The following is a 24,530-nucleotide window of genomic DNA, read 5'->3' on the forward strand; positions in this document are numbered from 1 at the left end:
CTGATGATCTTGTATCTATCCCAATGCTTAGAACAGTTCTTGACACACAGTAAGCATTTAACAAATACTATCATTATTATAATCATTTTTTTAAGAATGATATTATCCACATGTATTTTCTAAATGCAGACTAATGAAGATCAAATAGAAGAACAACTCTGAGGAAACTCTGTTTAAACATTTAATCCTTACCCATGAGTGGTGCTCACATACACCCGTGTTTAATAATTTTGATCTTATTGCAATCAAACCCTGAAAGAGGATTAAATCAAATTATAATTGCAGTTAGCATTATAGATCTGTATATGTACATCTTATAGCACATATGCATATATTATTATAATATATTACAATTATTATTACAATATTATATTATTGTATGTACATATATATGCACCAACGTATACAATCCTAAAAGCAAGACTTAAAAATATATAAAGCAGATTGTCAGTCACATGAAAAATGATAATCAATCCTATTTATTTTTTAATAATGTTGGTATTTGTTAAGCGCTTACTATGTGCCGAGCACTGTTCTAAGCACTGGGGTAGGCACAGGGGAATCAGGTTGTCCCACGTGGGGCTCACAGTCTTCATCCCCATTTTACAGATGAGGTCACTGAGGCACCGAGAAGTGAAGTGACTTGCCCACAGTCACAGCTGACAAGTGGCCGAGCTGGGATTCGAACCCATGACCTCTGACTCCAAAGCCCGTGCTCTTTCCATGGAGCCACGCTGCTTCTCACAGTAGTAGCGTGGCCTAGTGGATAGAGCACAGGCCTGGGATTCAGAAGGACCTTGGGTCTAATGCAAGTTCTGCCATTTGTCTGCTGCGTGAACTTAGACTGTGTGAACTCAGTTAACTCATTTGTAAAATGACTGTGAGTCCATGTGGAACAGCGATTGTGTCCAAGCCAATTACCTTATATCTACCTCAGCACTTACTACAGTGCTTGGCACATAGTAAGCATTGAACAAAATCCCACTCGGAGTTTATGGTACATAGATTAAAATAAAATATGGATATGGACATTAGTGTTGTGGGGCTGAAGGTGGGGTGAATAAAGGGTACAAATCTAAGTGCAAGGGTGATGCAGAAGGTAGAGGGAGCAGGGGAAATGAGTACTTAGGAGGGAGAGATGTGATTACTGTGAATTCACTGTGGACAGGGCACCTATCCGCCAACTCTGTTGTACTGTACTCTACTGAGTGCTTAGTACAGTGCACAATGCACATAGTAAGCATTCAATAAATATCACTGATTGATTAATTGATTATCATGGACTGACTGAGGTAGATGTAAGTGAGCATAGAAGAGCCCCCTACACATCATCACACCTCTGATATGAAAGGAAGAGTGCCTGATGCTGTTGAATGCTTGGGGAAGTTTGGAGGTCAGATCATTTAAAAAGAGGAGAGGCAGGTACAGTGTCAACTGATCTGGGAAGAAAGTTCTGGTTAGGAAAGGCTAAAGGAGTAGAGCAGCTGGCAGCCTCTGGAGGAGGGGGAAGTGGTTAGAGGAAACCCAGACTCCTACACATTAGGGGTATCGTAAGGGACATTTTGGTCTTGATAACCCTGGCATAGGCTTACACGAGGAATTCTATTTATTATTTATATATTTCATTTATGGCATTTGTTAAATACGTACTATGTGCCAGACACTGTACTAAGTACTGGGGTAGCTGCAAGCTTATCAGGTTGGACACTGTCCCTGTCCCACATGGGGCTCAAAGTCAATCCCCATTTTACAGATGAGGTCACTGAGGCACACAGAAGTAAAGTGACTTGCCTAAGATCACACAGCAGACCAGTGGCAGAGCCAGGATCAGAACCCAGGGCCTTCTGACTCCCAGGCCCCTGCTCTATCTACTAGGCCTGACAGCTTCTCAGTATTGAATTGAGACTGCTCTGGGCTGGACATCTTTCTTGTTCTGGATTTTGCCCCTTGTTTAATGTAGTGGCCTTTTAATTCCTTTGTAAATTGCTTTGCAACTTTGTTACAATTACCTCGCTGTGGGCAGGGATTATCTCTCTTTATTGCTGTACTGTACTTTCTCAAGCACTTAGCAGTGCTCTGCACATAATAAGGGCTCAATAAATATGATTGAATGAATGAATAAATTACCATGTGAACATCTGAATAAGAGAGGAAGCGGAGCGCAGCTCGGGAAAGTAGAAAGCTCCACATAAGGTGGGGACCCTTTAACAGTGGTGCTGTTGGACTCCTAGTTTTTTCAGGGTTTGGGAGAGAAAGGAATGCCCTCCACTTTCACTTTAGTTTTAATAATGGTTTTGTTTTTTAATGTGCTTTTTCCATTGAAATCTGTTAAGCACTTACTATGGGCCAAGCACTGTCTCCTCCCTCCTCTCAAGTGCCACCCCCTCCACCTGTGCTTCGGACCCCATTCCTGCTCATCTTATAAAAACTCTCACCCCTTCCCTCCTCCCCTCCTTAACTACCATCTTCAACCACTCACTCTCCAATGGCTTCTTTCCCTCTGCCTTCAAATATGCCCATGTCTCCCCCATCCTAAAAAGACCCTCTCTTGACCCCACTGCCCCTTCCAGTTATCGCCTGATCTCCCTCCTATCCTTCCTTTCCAAACTCCTAGAGCGAGTTATCTACACTTGCTGCCTCGAATTCCTCAACTCCAACTTTCTCCTGGATACCCTCCAATCTGGCTTCCGTCCTCTCCACGCCACCAAAACTGCCCTCTCAAAGGTCACCAATGACCTCCTTCTCGCCAAATCCAATGGCTCCTACTCTATCCTTAATCCTCCTCAACCTCTCCGCTGACTCTGACAATGTCGACCATTTCCTCCTCCTCAACACATAATCCAACCTTGGCTTCATGGACTTCGTTCTTACCTCGTTTTCCTCTTATGTCTCTGGCAGTTCATTCTCAGTCTTCTTTGTGGGCTCCTCCTCCCTCTCCCATCCCTTAAATGTAGGGGTTCCCCAAGGGTCAGTTCTTGATCCCCTTCTCATTCCCTTGGTGAACTCATTTGCTTCCAAGGCTTCAAGTATCATCTCTATGTAGATGACACCCAAATCTACATCTCCTCCCCTATTCTCGCTTCCTCCTTCCAGGCTTGTAACTCCTCCTGCCTTCAGGACATCTCTACCTGGATGTCAGCCCGCAATCTAAAACTCAACATGTTCAAGGCTGAGCTCCTTATCTTCCCTCCCAAACCCTGTCCTCTCCCTGACTTTCCCATCACTGTGGACAGCACTACCATCCTTCCCGTCTCACAAGCCCGCAATCTTGGTGTCATCCTTGACTCTGCTCTCTCATTCACCCCATACATCCAATCTGTCACCAAAACCTGCTGGTCTCACCTTCACAACATTGCCAAGATCCGCCCTTTCCTCTTCATCCAAACTGCTTCCTTGCTGGTACAATCTCTCATAATATCCCAACTGGACTACTGCATCAGCCTCCTTTCTGATCCCCATCCTCCTGTCTCTCCCCACTTCATTCTATACTTCACTCAGCTGCCCAGATTATCTTTCTTCAGCAACGCTCTGGACATGTCACTCCCCTCCTCAAAAATCTCCAGTGGTTGCCTATCAACCTTTGCATGAAGCAAAAACTCCTCACTCTTGGCTTTAAAGTGCTCCATCACCTTGCCCCCTCCTACCTCACCTCCCTTCTCTCCTCCTATAGCCCAGCTCACCCACTCCGCTCCTCTGCTGCTAACCTCCTCATTGGGCCTCGTTCCTGCTTGTCCCACATTGACTCCTGGCCCACTTCCTACCTCTGACCTGGAATGTCCTCCCTCCTCACATCTGCCAAACTCTTCCTCTTTTTAAAGCCCTAGTGAGAGCTCACCTCCTCCAGAAGGCCTTCCCATCCTGAGCCTTCCCTTTCCCTCTGCTCCTCCTCTCCTCCGCATTGCCCCTACTCTCTCCCTCTACTCTACCCCCTTCCCTCCCCACAGCACTTGTATATATTTGTACATATTTATTGCTCTATTTTATTAATGATGTGCATTTATCTATGGTTCTATTTATTTTGATGGTATTGATGCCTGTCTACTTATTTTGTTTTGTTTTGTTGTCTGTCTCCCCCTTCTAGACTGTGAGTCTCTTGTTGGGTAGGGGTTGTCTCTATCTGTTGCCGAATTGTACTTTCCAAGTGCTTAGTACAGTGCTCTGCACACAGTAAGTGCTCAGTAAATACGATTGAATGAATGAATGAACTAAGCACTGGGGTAGATACAAGCTAATCAGGTTGGACACAGTCCATGTCCCACATGGGGTTCACAGTCTTAATCCCTTTTTTACAGATGAGGGAACTAAGGCACAGAGAAGTAAAAGGATACAGAGAAGTAAAGTGACTTGCCTAAGATCACATAATTGACACATGGCAGAGCTAGGATTAGAATCCAGGATATTCTGACTCCCAGGCCCGTGCTCTTTCCACTATGCCATGATGTTCCTCAAACCTTTCTAGTAGAGGGTTCGTCATCCTAAAAGTCCCGTGGACACAGTAGGGTAAATATCTCCTTTTTTCCCAAGAGCAAGATGGGCAATAAGTGGTCAGGGGTGAATTCTTTCCCAGAGAAGTCTCTGCCTTATGCTTGGGGAGATTAGCCTCTCTAAACCTTATTCTTTACAGAGAAAGCCCCCCTGAAGCTGAGGTTGTACATACCAATGTAATTAGCAAAGAGGAGGCAAAATACGAAGTTAAAAACTTTGTGTTTCCAAACATCAGAACGAAACAAATTGAAAGAGAAATCTAGAAAAGAAAATGTAATTACACAATTAATACCATGGAAGACTACCCTTAAGAACATGTAGCTCAAATTAATTTGTAAACAATGAGAACCAAGGAACTTAGCTAAATGTGAATTTGACATAACTAATCAGGTAGGCAGATAAACTCCAATTCCTTAATTTATGAATTTATTCATGTATTTTGTTATTGTCTGAAAATTCTATTACCATTTGGTCTTATGATGGCAGGACTGTAAATGATATCCAGAGATGTAAATCTTGTAGAAAGGGAAACTGGCTCGAAAGTCAAAATACTGTTATCCTTTCTGCTAGATTTCTGAGGAACTACTCCCCTTGAGAAACTACCTCTCACTTTTCAGAATCTAACTATAGAAAATTGAGCAAAGGGATGAACTAAGATCATGCATCATCAACCCTAGATAAAGATAACACCAGCTGGGTGCCGAGTACAGATTTAGCACAGTATCCGGAAAAAAGCAAGAAGAAAATGAGAATAGAAGCTCCCCAAATAACTAGGAAATCAAAATGAGAAACAAAATGGGCAGGAAAGGGAAAATAGAGTCTTGAAAATTTTGGATTTCCTTGCCAACAGTGGAATTTGGGTTCACCTCAAGCCCGTGAGCTCGTGTGGGCAGGGAATGTTTTATTGTAACTCTAACTCTGTTTTATTCTACTCTTCCAAGCACCTAGTACAGTTTTTTGCCCATAGTATGCATTCAATAAGTCGAATTGATTGATTTGAGTCGAATGATTGATTGATTTGAGTTACTGAAGGTACCTTCCTCCCCCTTGGCAAGCACATGGCTTAAGGTAAGATGACAGGAAGAAATTTTTAAAGAGTTTCTTTTTTAAGCCGGCTCTGCTTGGAGAAGGAAATAATAGTTTCAGAGAAGCACAATGAGATCAAAGATGCAGCCAACTTGAAATGGTAGATAAGTGACATCCACAGCCAAAGAAACTGTGACTTCTCAAATAGGATTCCAGGGTAACCAGAAGAGTCTAAAGAAAATGGAGCACGGATACTCAAAACTGTAGTTGGGAAACCTGGGTGAACAGGGGAAATCTGGTGCAGGATCCACATGTAATATAACTCTCTGATTTTCCTTCATCCCCACATTGCCCAACAATATTCTGAAATCCCGTATGATGGCAGTAGCAACAGCAGAAGCTAGGGGTGGTACCTCTCTTTTCACAAAGAGTGCATAACATTCCCTTCCCTGTGATTTTTCCAATTCAAACCACCATCCTGCCACTCTCACCCTCACCCTTCCTCATGTGCCATGTCCAATAAAGGATGCTGAAAGACAATGTTCTTATTCCATTCCAGCTGCTGCCACATGACCCTGCCATGAAACCCTGTCAGAGATCACTCGACAATCACCCCAGCAAACCCTATCCACTCTTCCCTTCACAAATATGAGCCTTTCTGTGTATATGTATCATTTTCATGTTGCCATTAAATTACAACCTCTTCCAGGGCAGGTGTCACCTGCTTTTCCACCCCTCTGAAAATCCCCAAGAGCCTACCACAGGGGCCGAAATACAGGAAACAGTAAATGAGCCTTACTCTTCCCCATGCACGCTCTCTGAGTGGGTAGGGAGTGGAAAACAATTCCCTCTGTTTCCTTTATTCACCTCTAGAAGTAGGCCTTACACCTTCTTCCAGCAGAGAATCCCTCTGAGGAAGTGACTGCTCCAAAATGTCTCTCTTTCAGGAGCACTGGATAGTTGCTAGAAGTTGAACAGAACAACAACAGTACTAATTGCCACCAAAAAGTGCTCATCTCTGCTCTGAAAGAGCACACAGCCAAGGCAATAAATCATCTCTCTACTTAGGGCAGAGAGAGGCCTGATGCATGTCTTCACCATCCTAGCACAGAGTGTATGCGGTCTTTCCCACCCCAGTCTGATCAATGCAATCAATCAATTGTTTTTCAATCATATTTATTGAGTGCAGTGCATTGTACAAACTCCTCACTATTGGCTTCAAAGCTCTTCATCACCTTGCTCTCTCCTACCTCACCTTCTTTCTCTCCTTCTACAGTCCAGTCCACATACTCTGCTCTTCTGCTGCTAACCTTCTCACTATGCATCATTCTCGCCTATCCCACCATCGACCCGTGGCCCACATCCTACTGGCTGGCCTGGAATGCCAAACTAGCATACTTCCATCCTTCAAAGCCCTACTGAAAGGTCACCTCCTCCAGAAGGCTATCCCAGACCAAGCCCCCTTTCCCTCTGCTCCTCCTCCCCTCCCCATCACCCCTACTCCCTCTCTCTGCTCTACCCCCCGCCCCACAGCACTTGTGTATACCTGTACATAGTTACTATTCCATTTATTTTATTAAGGATATGTATATATCCATAATTCTATGTATTTATATTGATGCTATTGATGCCTGTCCACTTGTCTTGTTTTCTTTTGTTGTATGACTCCCCCCTTCTAGACTGTGAGCCCATTGGGTAAGTATTGTCTCTATTTGTTGCTGAACTGTACTTTCTAAGCACTTTGTTCAGTGCTCTGCACACAGTAAGCGCTGAATAAATACTACTGAATGAATAAATACAAAGGTTTGGGAGAGTACAGTATAAGAGACACACTCCCTACCCACAATAATAATAATAATGTTGGTATTTGTTGAGTGCTTACTATGTGCAGAGTACTGTTCTAAGCACTGGGGTAGATACAGGGTAATCAGGTTGTCCCACGTGAGCTCACAGATAACCCCCATTTTACAGATGAGGTAACTGAGGCACAGAGAAGTTAAGTGACTTGCCCATAGTCACACAGCTGACAAGTGGCAGAGCTGGGATGCGAACCCATGACCTCTGACTCCCAAGCTCAGGCTCTTTCCACTGAGCCACGCTGCTTCTCTACAATGAGCTTATAGTCTAGAGGGGAAGAGAGACATTGATATAAATAAATTATAGAGGTATATATCTGTGTGGCTGGGCGGGGGGAGGGATGGATAAAAAAAGCAAATCAGTGTGACACAGAAGGGAGTGGAAGGAAAGGAAGTGAGAGTTTAGTCTGGGAAGGCCTCTTGGAGGAGATGTGCCTTCTATAAGGCTTTCAAGATGAGAGTAATTGTATGTCATAGGGAGTCAGAGGTCATGGGTTTGAATCTCTGCTCTGCCACTTATCAGCTGTGTGACTGTGGGCAAGTCACTTAACTTCTCTGTGCCTCAGTTATCTCATCTGTAAAATGGGGATTAAGACTGTGAGCCTCACGTGGGACAACCTGATTACCCTGAATTTACCCCAGCGCTTAGAACAGTGCTTTGCACATAGTAAGCACTTAAGAAATACCAACATTATTATTATTATTATTATATGAAGAGGGAGGGCATTCCAGGACAGAGACAGGACGTGGGTGAGAGGTTAGAGATGAAATAGATAAGATCGAGATACAGTGAGAAAGTTTCCATTAGAAGAGTGAAGTGTGCAGGCTGGGTTGTGGTAGGAGAGTAGTGAGGTAAGGTCGGTGTGGGCAAGATGAGTGAGTGTTTTAAAGCCAATGGTAAGGAGTTTCTCTTTGATGCATAGGTAGATGGGCAACCACTGGATGTTCTTGAGGAGTGGGGAAATATAGACTGAACATTTTTGTAGAAAAATGACCCGGGCAGCAGAGAGTTGCATGGCCTGGACTGGAGAGTGACAGGAGGCAAGGATGTCAACAAGGAGCTTATTACAGTAATCAAGGTAAGATAGGATAAGTTTTTGGATTAAGGTGGTAGCAGTTTAGATGACAAGAAAAGAGCATATTTTAGTGATGTTGAGAAGGTTGAACTGATTTAGTGATAGATTGAATATGTGGGTTGAATGAGAGAAAGGAGTCAAGTTTAATGCCAAGGTTATGGGCTTGTGAGACAGGAAGGATGGTGGTGCTATCTGCAGTGATAGGAAAATCGGTGAGAGGACGGGGGAAGATAAGGAGTTCTCTTTTAAGTTTGAGGTGACAGCAGGACATCCAAGTAGAGATGTCTTGAAGACAGAAGGAAATGAAAGACTGCAGAGAGGGAGAGAGATCAGGGTTGGAGATGAAGGGTATCATAGATATCATCCGCATAGAGGTGGTAGTTGAAACCATGGGAGCGGATGAGTTCTTCAAGGAAGTGGGTATAGACGGAGAATAGAAGGGGACCCAGAACTGAACCTTGCGCGACCCCTACAGTTAAGGGGCGGAAGGCAGAGGAGGAGCCCACAAAAGAGAAAGAAGGAGTGCCCAGAGAGATAGGAGGAGAACCAGGAGAGGACAGGGTCAGTGAAACCAGGATGGATAATGTTTCCAGGAGAAGGGGGTCGTTGACAGTGTCAAAGGCAGTTGAGCAGTCCAGGAGGATTAGGACATCATTGGTGACCTTTGAGAAGATGGTTTCTGTGGAGTGAAGAGGGCAGAAGCCAGATTGGAGGGGGTCAAGGAGAGAATTGGAGGAGAGGAACTGGAGACAGTGGATATAGAGAGCTCCCTTAAGGATTATGGAGAGGAATGGTTAGAGGGAGATGGGCTGATAACTGGAGGGAGCTGCAGGGTCATGCGAGGGCTTTTTTAGAATATGGGAGACATGAGCATGTTTGAAAGCAGTGGGGAAGCTGTCATTGGAGAGAGGATAGTTGAAGATGGCAGTCAGGGAGGGAAGAGGGAAATGGGCAAGTGCTTAGTTTTGTTTTATGGTATTTGTTAAGCATTTACTATGTGTCAAACACTGTTCTAAGCGTTGGGGTAGGTATAAGTTAATTAGTTCGGAGAAAGTCCCTGTCCTACATGGGGTCACAGTCTAAGTTGGAGGGAGAACAGGTACTTATTCCTTCTTTTACGTTAAGACAACTGAGGCACAGAGAAATGATGTGACTTGCCCAGGTCATTCAGCATGCAATTGGCAGAACCATGATGAGAATCCGGGTTCTCTGACTCCCAGGCCCACGCTCTTTCCAGTAGGCCATGCTGCGTGGATAAGGTGCAAAGGGATGGGGTTGGATATGCAGGTGGAGGAGGTGGATTTTGAGAGAAGGCAGGAGCTCTCCTCTTGAGATACCTCTGGGAAAGATGGAAGAGTTGAAGAAGGGGCAGGAAGGAGGAGAGACTGGAGAGAAGCAGGGAAGATTTTAGAGTGATACTTTCAATTTTCTCAGTAAAGTAGGTAGCTGGGTCATTAAGGGCAAGAGATGGGGGTGTTGAGGGACAGAGGGTTTGAGGAGGGAGTTAAACATTTGGAACAACTCGGCGGGACAACGGGCATGGGTGGCAATAAGGATGGAGAAATAATTTTGCCGGACAGAGCAGAGGGCATAGTTGAAGCACGCAAGGATGAACCTGAGGTGGCCTGATATCTACATTTCCACCAGCAGCACTTTGCAGAATGCAGTGCGACCAGAGTCTCACATTATGGGAAAAATAGCAATCTGGGGGCGCTGTCCTACTGCTCAAAAAGCCAGGGTGGTGACAGGAGATCTGTGAGCCAGAGCTGGGTCCAGCCTCCTATTTTCTGGATCAGCAGAGTTTACACTGCTGCTGATGCAGCCAAAATGGCCTGTCCCAAGCCATTCTTTAGAGATTTCCAGTGTGGCCACTCTGACATGCTTCTTGCCAGGTTGGAAACTTCAAAAGTACAGCCCAACATGGCAGCGGGGCCCAATAGGGCCACCCAGGCAGAAGCAGACAGATGGTGGGGGCTGAGTGAATGCTGTTGGTGTATATGCTTGTAATATGTGAATATACATGTGCGTGCATATGTGCTTGTATGTATGCCAAAATGTGTGTTGCTCTCTGGGGGCCCTGACTCCCGGAGGTCTAGCCCCGTCCTACTCTGAGCACAGTGAAAGAGAGTTGTTTTGCCCGATGACATCCTACTCTTCTCCTCCACAGCAGGAAAGTTGAGTTCAATAAAAGAGGACCCTGGAAAATTATAAGCATAAAGTGCTCTCCAAAACAGAACTGAACATTGGCCTTGCCCAGTGAATTCTAGAAGTGGCCCATTTAATTACTAGGTCAGCCTATCACAAACTAACATTTTCCCCAGGATTTACAGAATCATTCATTCATTCAATAGTATTTATTGAGCGCTTACTATGTGCAGAGCACTGTACTAAGCGCTTGGAATGTACAATTCGGCAACAGATAGAGACAATCCCTGCCCCTTGACGGGGTTACAATCTAATTGGGGGAGACAGATAGACAAAAACAATAGTAATAAATAGAATCAAGGGGATGCACATCTCATTAACAAAATAAATAGGGTAATAAAAATATATACAAATGAACAGAGGAGTACAGTGCTGAGGGGAGGGGGAGGGAGAGGGGGAGGAGCAGAGGGAAGGGGGGGGTAAAAGGGGGCTTAGCTGAGAGGAGGTGAAGGAGGGGGCAGAGAGGCAGCAGAGGGGGCAGAGGGAAAAGGGGAAGCTCAGTCTGGGAAGGCCTCTTGGAGGAGGTGAGCTCTCAGTAGGGTTTTGAAGAAGGGAAGAGAATTAGTTTGGCGGAGGTGAGGAGGGAGGGCATTCCAGGACAGCAGGAGGATGTGGGCTGGGGGTCGGTGGCAGGATAGGAGAGAACGGGGGATGGTGAGGAGGTGGGTGGCAGAGAAGCAGAGCCTACAGTGTGGGCAGTAAAAAGAAGAGAGGAGAGGTAGGAGGGGCAAGGTGATGGAGAGCCTTGAAGCCTAGAGTGAGAAGTTTTTGTTTCGTGCGGAGGTTGATAGGCAACCACTGGAGGTTTTTAAGGCGGGAGTGACATGCCTAGAGCGTTTCTGCAGGAAACTGAGCCGGGCAGTGGAATAAAGAGTAGACTGGAGCGGGGAGAGACGGGAGGAAGGGAGATCAGAATATGAATTATGACACAATAATTCAGCCGGGATATTATGAGAGCCTGTACCAGTAAGATAGCCGTTTGGGTGGAGAGGAAAGGGCGGATCTTGGTAATAATATAAAGGCGAGACCGGCAGGTCTTGGTGACGGATTGGATGTGTGGGGTGAATGAGAGAACTGAGTCAAGTATGACACCAAGGTTGTGAGCTTGAGAGATGAGAAGGATGGTTGTACCATCCAGAGTGATAGGGAAGTCAGGAAGAGGACAGGGCTTGGGAGGGAAGATTAGGAGCTCAGTTTTGGACATGTTGAGTTTTAGGTGGCGGGCGGACATCCAGGTAGAGACGTCCTGGAGGCAGGAGAAGATACGAGCCTGAAGGGAGGGGGAGAGGACAGGGGCAGAGATGTAGATTTGTGTGTCATCTGTATAGCGATGATAGTTGAAGCCGTGAGAGCGAATGAGTTCACCAATGGAGTGAGTGTAGATGGAGAACAGAAGAGAGCCAAGAACTGACCCTTGAGGAACTCCTACAGTTAGAGGATGGAAGGGGGAGGAGGAGCCCGCGAAGGAGATCGAGAATAAACGGCCAGAAAGATAAGAGGAGAACCAGGAGAGGACGGAGTCCGTGAAGCCAAGGTGAGATAAGGTGTGGAGGAGAAGGATATGGTCTACAGTGACAAAGGCAGCTGAGAGGTCAAGGAGGATTAGGATAGAGTAGGAGCCATTGGATTTGGCAAGAAGGAGGTCATGGGTGACCTTTGAGAGAGCAGTCTTGGTAGAGTGGAGGGGACGGAAGCCAGATTGGAGGGGGTCCAGGAGAGGATTGGGGTTAAGGAATTCTAGGCAGCGAGTGTAGATGACTTGTTCTAGGAGCTTGGAAAGGAAGGGCAGTAGGGAGATAGGGCGATAACTGGAAGGGGAAGTGGGGTCGAGAGAGGGTTTTTTTTAGGATGGGGGAGTCATGGGCATGTTTGAAGGCAGAGGGGAAGAAGCCATTGGAGAGTGAGCAGTTAAAGATAGAAGTTAAGGAGGGGAGGAGGGAGGGGCGATGGTTTTTATAAGGTGTGCGGGAATGGGGTCCAAAGCACAGGTGGAGGGGGTGGCACTTGTGAGGAGGGAGGAGATCTCCTCTGAGGATCCTGCAGGGAAAGATGGGAAAGTAGGGGAGAGGGTTGGGGGGATGGGGAGGCAGAACGGGGAAGGGTGACTCTGGGGAGCTTAGACCTGACTGTGTTAATTTTCGTGATGAAGTAGGTGGCCAGATTGTTGGGGGTGAGGGATAGGGGAGGGAGAGGAACAGGGGGCCTGAGGAGAGAATTAAAGGTCCGGAACAATTGGTGGGGGTGACGTGCATGGGTGTCAATGAGGGAAGAAAAGAAGTTTTGCCTGGCGGAGGGGAGGGCAGAGTTAAGTCAGGAAAGGATAAAGTTGAAATGGATAAGCTTGGCTTGGTGCTTGGACCTTCTCCAGCAGCGCAGCAGCTCGAGCATAAGAGCATAGGAGGCGGACAGAGGCAGTGACCCAGTTAATACATGAGCGACTAATAGATTTGATATGACTGAGAAAGAACAAAAACATTACCAGATGCACATGAATGATCTTCTTTAACTTGTAGGCATCAATATAACCCAGAATATATAAAGGAAGTAACGAAGCTACCTGGAAGCAAAAACAAAGACTTTTAAAAATCAAATACAGATTTATAGGGTAAAATCTCACTAATCTTGGGGATTATATTTCTGAAAAACATTGGTACCAGCACCTATGCAATGGGATAATAGGACTGGAAACAAAAAATAAAGAAGGCAGCAGATTGAGGAGACTGGGTAGAGCCCATGATGTGTGGAAATGATGACACCTTGAGCTAATAATGGGCAAGGGAGCTAGTTTAGGCCATTATGAACTAGGAAAAATTACAGCATGGAGCTTGGAAATGCTAAAATCACTCCATTCAACAACTGGAAGAAAGAAAAAAAACTTTGTTTGCAATACCCACTCTCAGAGAGGAATGACCACGAGCATAAAAACTGGCATTATTTGTGTTTTCCAATAAAGATACCTTAGCACCTATATCTTAAATTCAAACATATTAATTTAAGAAAATATCTCTTCATATTGTGGCATTCTAGTGGGATATTTCAAAACAAAATAGATTTTACCAGTCAATGAGCATTTCAAGATGAGAACTCTTCCTGCTTTTACACATACTGGATACCCCAGGAGAATTTCCAAAATATGGGGTAGGGGTGATTCTTCAAGACTTTAATTCATAGATAAGAATTGTTTCTTTCAATTCAAACACCTTAACCAGGGGCTTCCAAGGGCAGGCCAATTAAGGCATTTGTCCCTTTTTTATCCCAAAAAGGGCCCACACCTCCCAGCAAACCAGGCTCCGGATATTGTAGGGGCGGGTGGTTTTGCACCACTTAGCTCCTCCAGTTTCCTCTTACCGCCCTAGGTGGCAGTAGCTGCCCAGAGCTGTCTGGAGTCTCATCAGTGGGGAGTGGGAGGTGGTGTGGTCTGGTAAAGGGATGCTGGGGAGGCTGGAGGGAGAGGTGGAAAGATTTAAAGGCAGAAGTTCCAATCTTCGAACTCTCTTTCCCTTTATCTGTCTCCCACTCCACAGACAGATAGTGTCAGTGTCTCCCTGCCCCTTCTGATACATTATGGGTTGTTTGCATCCTTTTTAAAATTTTTTTTTAATGGTATAAGTACCATGCACCGTACTAATTGCTGAGGTAGATACAGGCTAATCAGGTTGGACACAGTCCATGTCCCACATGGGACTCATAGTCTTAATCTCCATTTTACAGATGAGGTAAATTAGGCACAGAGAAGTGAAGTGAATTGACCAAGATTACACAGCAGTCAAATGGAAGATCCAGAATTAGAACCCAGCTCTTTCTGACTTCTTCTAGGTTTGTGCTCTATCAGCTAGTGTCTCTGGAGACTCCACACCTTCTGGTGAGTCAGACTAAGGGGAGCTGCAACTGCATGACATGATGGAGAAGGGGAGGAGTGAGAGGACTCCAGGAGTTTTGGCCTCAATATTTCTACTCTGTTCCCGCTACCTAGGCAGCAACAGTTCTCTGGAGAATCCGATGCAGAGAGATGCAGGATCCCCTAGGGGTTGGGATTTAGTCCTATCCAGAATCCCATCAGGAGAAGTAGGGAGCTGGGGGCAGGGCATGCAAAGATAGTTGAGGGGTGGCAGAAATTCTGCATTTACAATCTGCCCCCTGGGGTCCAGTATATCTATGGGTGGCCTTGACCCTGACTGTGAATGAAGCTCAGCTGTTAAACGCTTAGTAGAGGGCTCTGCACACACTAAGTGCTCAATAAATATAATTGAATGAATGTTATTCATGAATGTCAAGACATTTTGAATATATACTCAGTTCTCCCATAATGTGGGGGTTACATTCCCAAAGAACTCCATGTTATGGAAAGTTCAGGCTATAATACACTTAGTTTGACAAGCTCTGCTCACATGGATGCAACCATTTATTTCAATCTTGCATCAGGATCAATCCAGATAGCTGCCCAATATTGGATAGCATTCCCTAATTCCCTAATAGTGATCTAACCCAATATGAAGTAAAAACACAAATTATGGAAGAACTGAGTATATAACGGCTTGGACTGATTTTTTTTATTTGGGAATAAATATAGGTGTAAATCAGCTTCTGTCAATTTGAGCTAATTAAGCAGGGGGTTACACTAGGCTGGTCTGAATGAATATGAAAGTTTGGGAGAAGAGTGGGAGGGGGCAAGGAAAGGAGTTTTTATGCCTACTAAGACATGCAGATCTCCAATTTCCTCAGTTAACTATTACCACACTACCTCTCTTCTTGATGCTTCCAACCTGGATTAGAAAGATGTTCTGAAGGCCCTCTCTGTAGGATGTTACCAGGGTCCCAGATGCAGTTGGACCAACAAGGTTCTAATCTTGTCCTTAAGGCGAGGCTACCCAGTCAGACGTTGAATCCCCCTACCTCTTCCTGTAGACACGACTCCCTTACTCTCCCTTGGCTTCCATGGCTTCCAGCCAGCCAGCCAGCCAGCCCTCTCTGGTCCTAGAAAGCAGCAGGCTAGCCCCCTGTATTCTGGAAAGCAAGGAAAGGCTGGTCTTGAAGTGGAAGGGAGCAGAGCCATGTGAACCTTCCACTCTTTGTCTGGGCAGGTCTCCATCTTATCCACCTGGTCCTACGGGAAGCCACTTACTTCAGACAGAGGTAGATTGGGGCAGAATTAGGATAAAAGTAGCCAGCAACAGTTCCTCTATAGGATAATAAGTTGGAGACAGAGAACAACAGATGTCCCAGTGGAAAGTTGAGCAGGGGGTGGAAAGAGGGCTAAATTTAGGAAAATTAAGGGAACTTTTCTACGCTTGCTGGGTCAAGGGTTAGAAGGCTGCTCTCCCTGGGATGGTGAGGGCAGGGACAAATAAGCACTAAAACTGGATCTCCCATCTGTGATCTCTTACGTTCTAACCTATGGAACTGCAGAAATGCCAAAAGATTTCAAAGATTTCATTTTCACCATTTTCTGAAAGGAACATTTTGGAATTGATTGGAAACTATAGAGGATCCCACTGCTGTCCATAGCAGGCAAGATCATAGAGCGAGTCCTTGTAAAAATGAAGCTGAGAAGTGAGGGCAGTCTGAACCTTGCTTCAGCCCTCTTTCTAGGATAGTAAGACAACAAATTTAGATTAAAATTATATTGCATTATTTAATTATACTAGTGGCAGAATATATAGGAATCTTTGGGTATTTTGAACTTTTGAATTGGATATATTTATTTTCAGTGTAAGAAATTGGGACTTTGTCTCACCTCCTATTTCTCCTTCCTCTACTCCTCTCTCAAGTTTTTCTCCCTAACTGTATCCAGGGATCAATCACACCATCTCTTGTCTGCTATGCCTAGGTCCTTGGTAGAACACCAATAAGTAAGCACCCTCATGGATCACCCTGGCAGGAAAGGGCAATCATGGAAAGGTGAATGCAGAGTACACTCAGAATGTCAATCAGTCAATCAATTAATGGTATTTATTGTGCACTTACTGGGTACAGAGCAGTGTACTCACTGCTTGGGAAAGAATAATATGATAGGGTTGGTAGACATGATCCCTGCCCACAGGGAACTTACACACAAGAGAAGACAGGTGTTAAAATACAAAACAGACACAGGAAGTGACAGAGTATAAGGACTTGTACATAAGTGCTTTGGGCCTGGAGGTGTGGCAAATATCAAAGTGTTTAAGGGGTATAGATCCAAGTTCATAGGTGATGCAGAAAGGAGGGTAAATAGGGTGGGAAGATGAAGGGTTAGTTAGGGAGGGCATCTTGGAAGAGATAGTTCAGTAGGGCTTTGAAGATGGGGAACATGGTGATCTGTCAGATATGAAGGGGGAGGGAGTTCCAGGAAAGAGAAAGGAGATGTTGGCAAGGGGTTGTTAATGAGACAGGGGAAACTGAGGTACAGTGAGTAAGTTGGCATTAGAGCAGCAAAGTCTGTGGGTTGGGTTGTAGCAGGCGATCAGGAAGGTAAGGTAGAAGGGGAGAGCTGACTGAGTTCCTTAAAGTCAATGGTGAAGTCTTCTGTTTGAGTGGAGATAGATGGGCAACGATTAGAGGTTTTTGAGGACTGAGGAGATGTGGGCTGAATGGCTTTTTAGAAAAGTAATTTTGGCAGCAGAGTGACATATGGACTGCACAGGATAAAGCCAGGAGGCAGAGAGGTGGGTGAGAAGCCTGATGCTGTAATCAAGGTGGAATATGATCAGTGCTTGTTATCAGCTTGGCAGCAGTTTGGATGGAAAGAAAGGGGCAGATTCTAGAATCATTATGATGGTAGAACCACCAGGATTTGGTGACAGAATGAATATCCAGGTTGAATGAGAGAGATGAGTCAAAGACAATGCCAAAGTTATGGGGCTTGTGAGACAGGGAAGATGGTGGTGAAGTCCACAGTGATACAGTGATAGTAAAGTTGAGGGGAGGACAGGGTTTATGTGGAAAGATGAGGAGTTCTGTTTTGAATATGTTAAGTTGGAGGTGTCAGCGGAACATCCAAACAAAGATGTCCTGGCATTTAGCTTTAGGTGCTCAATAAGTGCCACTGATTGACCGGTGCCTAAAGATAACTGCAAGCCAGACTCTTTCAAGCTCTTTTTCCACCTCACATTCTTAAACTCCTCAGTAAAGTATATATGTTTCTTTAGTTTAAAATCAGGTTACCTGAGTGAGTAGAACAAACTGAGCAAACTGCCAGGGAAGCATAGCAAATATATTGAAAATGGCGAGTGCAACCAAGCTTCCTCTATGAATACTTGTAGACCTTGAAGAGACAAAATATGTTCCAGTGAGTTTAATTGTACCTGTACAGCTGTGACCCCATTAGAGTTTGCAGCTATCTAAACAAGACTTAATTCTCATCACCTGAAAAAATCATTTTCCACCCCGTCCAGGCCCCTGTTGTTCCATTTCCCCAGTCCAGTGTCTTTGGTGTTTCCCTTTTTCAGTATTCCAAGTCCAACACTCAAATTACACCCCACGATCACTGTGAATTTTCTGATGGTTTTCTAGTTTAAAAACTAAACATTAGATTGTATGCTCCTTGTGAGCAGGGAACATATCCACCAACTCTGTTATACTTTACTCTCCCCAGTGCTTAGTACAGTGTTCTGAACACAAGCGCTCAATAAATATCACTGATGGATCCTGTCATTCACTACACTGACAGCCAAAATTATTTCTTTAATCAGAAGAGCAGAGTGTTGTAACAATGAACTCTGACTGTAATCAATTCTGTGGAATAGTAAAAACAATTCCAAGAGATGCAACGGTTTACTCAATATTTTTGGCAGCCCAAAAAAGAAGAATGTAAAGCCAGTTTGGTGAATATTTTCTGCATAAACATTTTGCTGAGTTAATAAAAGAAAAGGAAGGCTAAAGTTGACATATATAAATATATACAATAGTAGGTATTTAAGTTAGGAGTGTTCATCTATCATAGTTTTAAGAGATCAGTGTCAGGTTCTCTTAATTCTCCATTACCAGAATTATTCTTGGCTCTTTACCAGAGGATACAACTGCAGAGATGAAATAAAATCCTTATAAATAAATGATTAAAAACCAGCTTGATACCAAACATATGATCAGGGCATCATGTGGTCCACCATATCTTTTTCAATGGCCCATCATAGGGGGAGAATGTTTCTCTCTCCTCCATACCCATCCAATCCACCTAGGGAAGCAGCGTGGCTCAGTGGAAAGAGCCCGGGCTTTGGAGTCAGAGATCATGGGTTCGAATCCCGGCTCTGCCACTAGGCAGCTGTGTGACTTTGGGCCAGTCACTTCACTTCTTGGTGCCTCAGTGACCTCATCTGTAAAATGGGGATTAAGACTGTGAGCCCCACGTGGGACAACCAGATTCCCTTGTGTCTACCCCAGCGCTTAGAACAGTGCTCTGCACATAGTAAGCGCTTAACAAATACTAACATTAAAAATGGCCTGAAGCACCAGAGGCCTGATGCAGCCTCTCCTGTTCCCATCTCTGTTGGATCAAGGACAGGACAGAAGTTCATACATGCTCTATAGTGCTTCCGAAACACCAATTTTAGAATCTGGCTTGGAGCTGGGAACTGGAGAGTAAGGGTCCTCTGGGCCCTGGCAATATGGTCTGAGAAGCTATAACCCAGCTCATCCTTCTGTTGTCAACTCTTCAAATCCTCCCTAACTGGCTCCCACACTGAGATCTAGTGATTGTTCATTTCTCTCTGCCTCAAGCAAAAATTTCTTACAATTGCCTTCAAGGCTCTCCACCAGCTCTTCCCACCTTACGTAATGGCTCTCTGCTTCTGTTACGTACCAGCTTCTACTTTTTGCCCCTCTCAAGTACACTTTCTATCTCCTCCCTCTAACCTCTTGCTCATATTGTTCTCCCAGCCTGGCACTCCCTCACTATTACATCCTCCAGACCACACTTCTACCCATCTTCATTCATTCATTCGTTCATTCAATAGTATTTATTGAGCGCTTACTATATGCAGAGCACTGTACTAAGCTCTTGGAATGTACAAGTCAGCAACAAAGAGAGACAGTCCCGGCCCTTTGACGGGCTTACAGTCTAACTGGGGGAGACAGGCAGACAAGAACAATGGCAATAAATAGAGTCAAGGGGAAGAACATCTCATAAAAACAATGGCAACTAAATAGAATCAGGGTGATGTGCATCTCATTAAACAAAATAAACAAAATGAATAGTGTGATAAAGATATATACAGTTGAGTGGACGAGTACAGTGCTGAGGGGGTGGGTCAGGAGAGGGAAAGGGGGGAGAAGAGGGTTTAGCTGTGGAGAGGTGAAGGGGGGGTAGGGGGAGCAGAGGGAAAAAGGGGGGAGCTCAGTCTGGGAAGCCCTCTTGGAGGAGATGAACTTTAAGTAGGGATTTGAAGAGGGGAAGAGAATTAGATTGTCGGAGGTGAGGAGGGAGGGCATTCCAGGACCGCGGGAGGACATGGTACAGGGGTCGACGGCAGGATAGGCGAGACCGAGGGACAATGAGGAGGTGGGCGGCAGAGGAGTGGAGACTACAGGATGGGCAGAGAAAGAGAGAAGGGAGGAGAGGTAGGAAGGGGCAAGGTGATGGAGAGCCTTGAAGCCTAGAGTGAGGAGTTTTTGTTTGGAGCAGAGGTTGACAGGCAACCACTGGAGGTGTTTAAGAAGGGGAGTGACATGCCCAGAGTGTTTCTGCAGGAAGATGAGCCGGGCAGCAGAGTGAAGAATAGACTGGAGCGGGGCGAGAGAGGAGGAAGGGAGATCAGAGAGAAGGCTGACACAGTAGTCTAGCCAGGATATAACGAGAGCACGTAGCAGTAAGGTAGCCGTTTGGGTGGAGAGGAAAGGGCGGATCTTGGCGATATTGTAAAGGTGAAACCGGCAGGTCTTGGTAACGGATCGGATGTGTGGGGTGAACGAGAGAGACGAGTCAAAGATGACACCGAGGTTGCAGGCCTGAGAGACGGGAAGGATGGTTGTACCATCCACGGTGACAGGGAAGTCTGGGAGAGGACCGGGCTTGGGAGGGAAGATGAGGAGCTCAGTCTTGCTCATGTTGAGTTTTAGGTGGCGGGCAGACATCCAGGTAGAGACGTCCTGGAGTCAGGAGAAGATACAAGCCTTAAGGGAGGGGGAGAGGACAGAGGCAGAGATGTAGATCTGTGTGTCATCTGCATAGAGATGGAAAGCCGTGAGAGCGAATGAGTTCACCGAGGGAGTGAGTGTAAATGGAGAACAGAAGAGGGCCAAGAACTGACCCTTGAGGAACTCCAACAGTTAAAGGATGGGAGGGGGAGGAAGCGCCTGCGAAGGAGACCCACAGTGACCAGCCAGAGAGATAAGAGGAGAACCAGGAGAGGACGGAGTCTGTGAAGCCAAGGTGAGATAAGGTGTGGAGGAGGAGGGGATGGTCGACAGTGTCAAAGGCGTCTGAGAGGTCAAGGAGGATTAGAATGGAGTAGGAGCCATTGGATTTGGCAAGAAGGAGGTCATGGGTGACCTTAGAGAGAGCAGTCTCGGTACAGTGGAGGGGATGGAAGCCAGATTGGAGAGGGTCCGGGAGAGAATGGGAGTTAAGGAATTCTAAGCAGCGAGTGTAGACGACTCGTTCTAGGATTTTGGAAAGGAAGGGTAGTAGGGAGATAGGGTGATAACTGGAGGGGGAAGTGGGGTCGAGAGTGGGTTTTTTTAGGATGGGGGAGACGTGGGCATGTTTGAAGGCAGAGGGGAAGGAGTCATTGGAGATTGAGTGGTTAAAAATAGAAGTTAAGGAAGGGAGGAGGGCAGGGGTGATGGTTTTTATAAGGTGAGCGGGAATGGGGTCCGAGGTGCAGGTGGAGGGGGTGGCACTTGCGAGGAGGGAAGAGATCTCCTCTGAGGATACTGCAGGGAAGGATGGGAAAGTAGGGGAGAGGGTTGGTGGGGGGGAGGGAAGAGGGGGAATCTTCAGTATTCTTCTAAAATAACATTTTTGGATCCCATTCTAGTTTCAATCTGCTCCCATTTTCTTGGAGAGCTCATCTGATCTCATGACTTCAACTACGACCTCTACGTGGATGACTCCTAAATCTTCCTCTCCAGCCCCAACTGCTCTCTATCTCTATAAACCCACATCTCCTCCTTCTTCCAGGACATCTCTACATGGATTTCCAGTCAGTATTTCAAGTGCAGCATGTCCCAAACATTATTCCTCATCTTTCTTCCCAAACCTTCTCTTGGCTGACAACTTTACTAACAATGTGGACAACACCACCATCCTTCCGATCACTGAAACCGACAACCTTGGCATTACCCTTGACTCCTCTTTCTTTCTCAACTGACATATTCAGTAAGTACCAAATCCTGTCATTTCTTTCTTCATAACATCCCCTATGTCCCCCTCTTCCTCTTCTTCCTAACTGCCACCACACTGGTCCAAGAACTTATCATTTCCTAATTTACATATTGCATCAGCCTCTTTGCGGACCTCCTTGCCACCAGCCTCACCCCTCTGTAGCCCATACTTCATTTGATACTTGGATCATTTTTCTAAAACACTGTTTTGCACACATCTTCCTGTTCTTTAAAATGCTCCAATGGCTGTTCGTCCCTCTAAGCATCAAGCAAAAATTCTTGACCTTGACCTTTAATGCAATCATCTCTATCCTTGTACTAACTTCACACCTCTCCCAGTTTGCATACCTGACTCTTCTCAAGGCTACCTACTTACTATGCCTAGTTCACATTGTTCTTGCCATCAACTTCTTTCTCTTGTCCTCCCTTCTGCCTGGAACTCCCCCCCGCTTCACATTTGGCAGACCATTGCTCAACCCATCTTAAAGCCCTTCTAAAATCACATCTCCTCCAGGAAATCCTCCCTGGTTAAGCTCTCTATTTCCCCCATATCAGCTCCCACAATCCTTCCACTACGATATCAATCAAATTTCTTGAGTGCTTACTGTCTAAAGAGCGCTCTATTAAGTGCTTGGGAGAGTATAACAGAATATGTTCCTGTCCAAAGTGAGTTTATAGCTTGAGAGCTTGGGGGGGAGGGGGCGGGTATTACACCTCATCTTAGGTTAAATGAGATTTGATTCCACATCATCTAGGAACTTGTATACTCACGATTCCTATAGCACTTAAGATAATATCTTTTTATTGTATTGATTCCTCTACCCATGTTTTTTTTGTATCTGTCTTCCCAACTAGATTGTAAGATCCTTAAGGGCAGGAGAATGTCTACTAACTACTATTATACTTTTCCAGGTGTTGTACAGACCCCGGCAGAGACTAAGACTCGATAAACACTCCGCATTGCTTGAATGATTGAGTCTCTGGGAAGCTTTTCCTGATGAATTCTCATCATTCTAGACATATACCAATTTAGCACTACTTAGGTACCAATGTATATTTTATTGTTTTATTTATGTAATATTAAATTACTTATTCAGTTGTTTTTATCCTGTTAAATGTATATTTACATCCTTGTTCTTCTTCTTGCTACCACTATTTGTAAATAATTGTAATTCATATCTTTTGGTCCATGCCACGAGATTGTTAACTTCTGGAGGGCTGTGGTCTTGTGGCTGGGGCTGCCTTCTGCCTTGCCAATTTTCTGGTTGGAGGTGGGGGAGGGGCCTGGGTGATGACATCACCACATCAAGCTATTTATGATCTCATCTGCATTACATGAAAGGGCTTTTAAAACAATTGAGCCCTGGACCCTGGCTTTGGTTAATCTGGCCTTGCTCTGCTCCCTTCATGTCCCAAATTGCAAGGAGTCGGAGAAGGTGAGGTCCCTTTGGGAGAGAGTAACAGAGGATACATAGAGTGCCATGAAGCCAAAGTCAGTTCTTCATGCTGACAAGGAGAAGGAATGACTTCCGGAAGAACTCAAGGATGAAGGAGAGTGCTTGCCCATCATGGAGCAGTGGATTCACAGGCTGCATTTAGGCAAGACAGGTTGAGGGTGGGAGGGGAAAGTTCCTGAGAGAGCACCTATCCTAAAAAAACCCTCGTCTGGACTCCACTTCACCCACCAGTTATTGACTCATCTCTCTTCTCCGAGTCCTAGTCCTAGTCCTAGTTGTATCAGCACACTGTCTTCACTTCCTCCCCTCCAGCTCCCTACTGAACTCTCTCTAATCTGGTTTTCATCCCCTTCCATCCACTGAGGCAACTATCTCCCAGGCCTCCTTTCCAAATCTAATGGACCCTAATTCCGTCTTAAGCCTTCTCAACCTCTCAGTTGCCTTTAGTACTTTGGACAACTTCATTCTCCTAGAAACACAATCTAACTTTGGTTTTTTTCTGGCACAATACTCTCCTAGTTTTCCTCCTACCTCTTTGGTCAATCTTTTTCCATCTCCTTTGCTGGCCCACCTCTTTGAAATCCTAGCCCCATGCCATCATGGACCTCCTGAGACCTATCCTTCATCTTCTCGCCTACATTTTTGTGGAGTTGAGATTGTTTCTTTTACTTTTTTTTGCAAACGAGCAGGGTTTTAACTGTCCTCGCTCTTCCTTAATTTTCACTGAACTTTCCCAGAATAGGCTGATTCTATTTGGATGGTTCTTAGCACAACCAAGGGAGATGGAGTAGAGAAAATGAGGATTTAATCAAGGAAGGCCTCTTGGAGGAGATGTGATTTTAATAAGGCTTTGAAGATGGAAAGAGTAATGGTCTGTCATATATGAAGGGGAACGGCAAGGGGCTAGAAGCAAGATAGATGAGATTGAGGTACAGTGAGTAGGTTGGCATTAGAGGAATGAAGTGAGCATGCTGGGTTGAGGTAGGAAATAAGTAAAGTAAGATAGGAAGGGACAAGGTGAGTGAGTGCTTTAAAGTTGATGGTAAGGATTTTCTGTTTGATGCAGAGATAGATGGGCAAACACTGGAGGTTCTTGAGGAGTGGAAAAACATGAATTGATTTTTTTTAGA

General features: G+C 45.2%; 1 protein-coding gene across 5 annotated transcripts in view; it reads right to left on the bottom strand.

The window, feature by feature from the left end:
• Window positions 1–24,530, bottom strand: part of LOC103164823 (probable C-mannosyltransferase DPY19L1) — a 121,636-nt gene that overhangs the window by 43,321 nt on the left and 53,785 nt on the right. For 3 of the 5 annotated variants that reach the window (XM_029048667.2, XM_029048668.2, XM_029048669.2), the window contains exons 9-12: window positions 17,789–17,888; window positions 13,128–13,205; window positions 4,658–4,744; window positions 193–252 (exon numbers count right to left, since the gene is read on the bottom strand). In XM_029048667.2, coding sequence (XP_028904500.1) covers window positions 193–252; window positions 4,658–4,744; window positions 13,128–13,205; window positions 17,789–17,888 — 325 coding nt within the window. The remainder of the gene's footprint in view (window positions 1–192; window positions 253–4,657; window positions 4,745–13,127; window positions 13,206–17,788; window positions 17,889–24,530) is intronic. The other 2 variants (XM_029048665.2, XM_029048666.2) reach the window with 2 other exon arrangements.

The sequence above is a fragment of the Ornithorhynchus anatinus genome, chromosome 21, assembly GCF_004115215.2.
Source record: "Ornithorhynchus anatinus isolate Pmale09 chromosome 21, mOrnAna1.pri.v4, whole genome shotgun sequence".
NCBI classification, from domain to species: Eukaryota; Metazoa; Chordata; class Mammalia; order Monotremata; family Ornithorhynchidae; genus Ornithorhynchus; species Ornithorhynchus anatinus.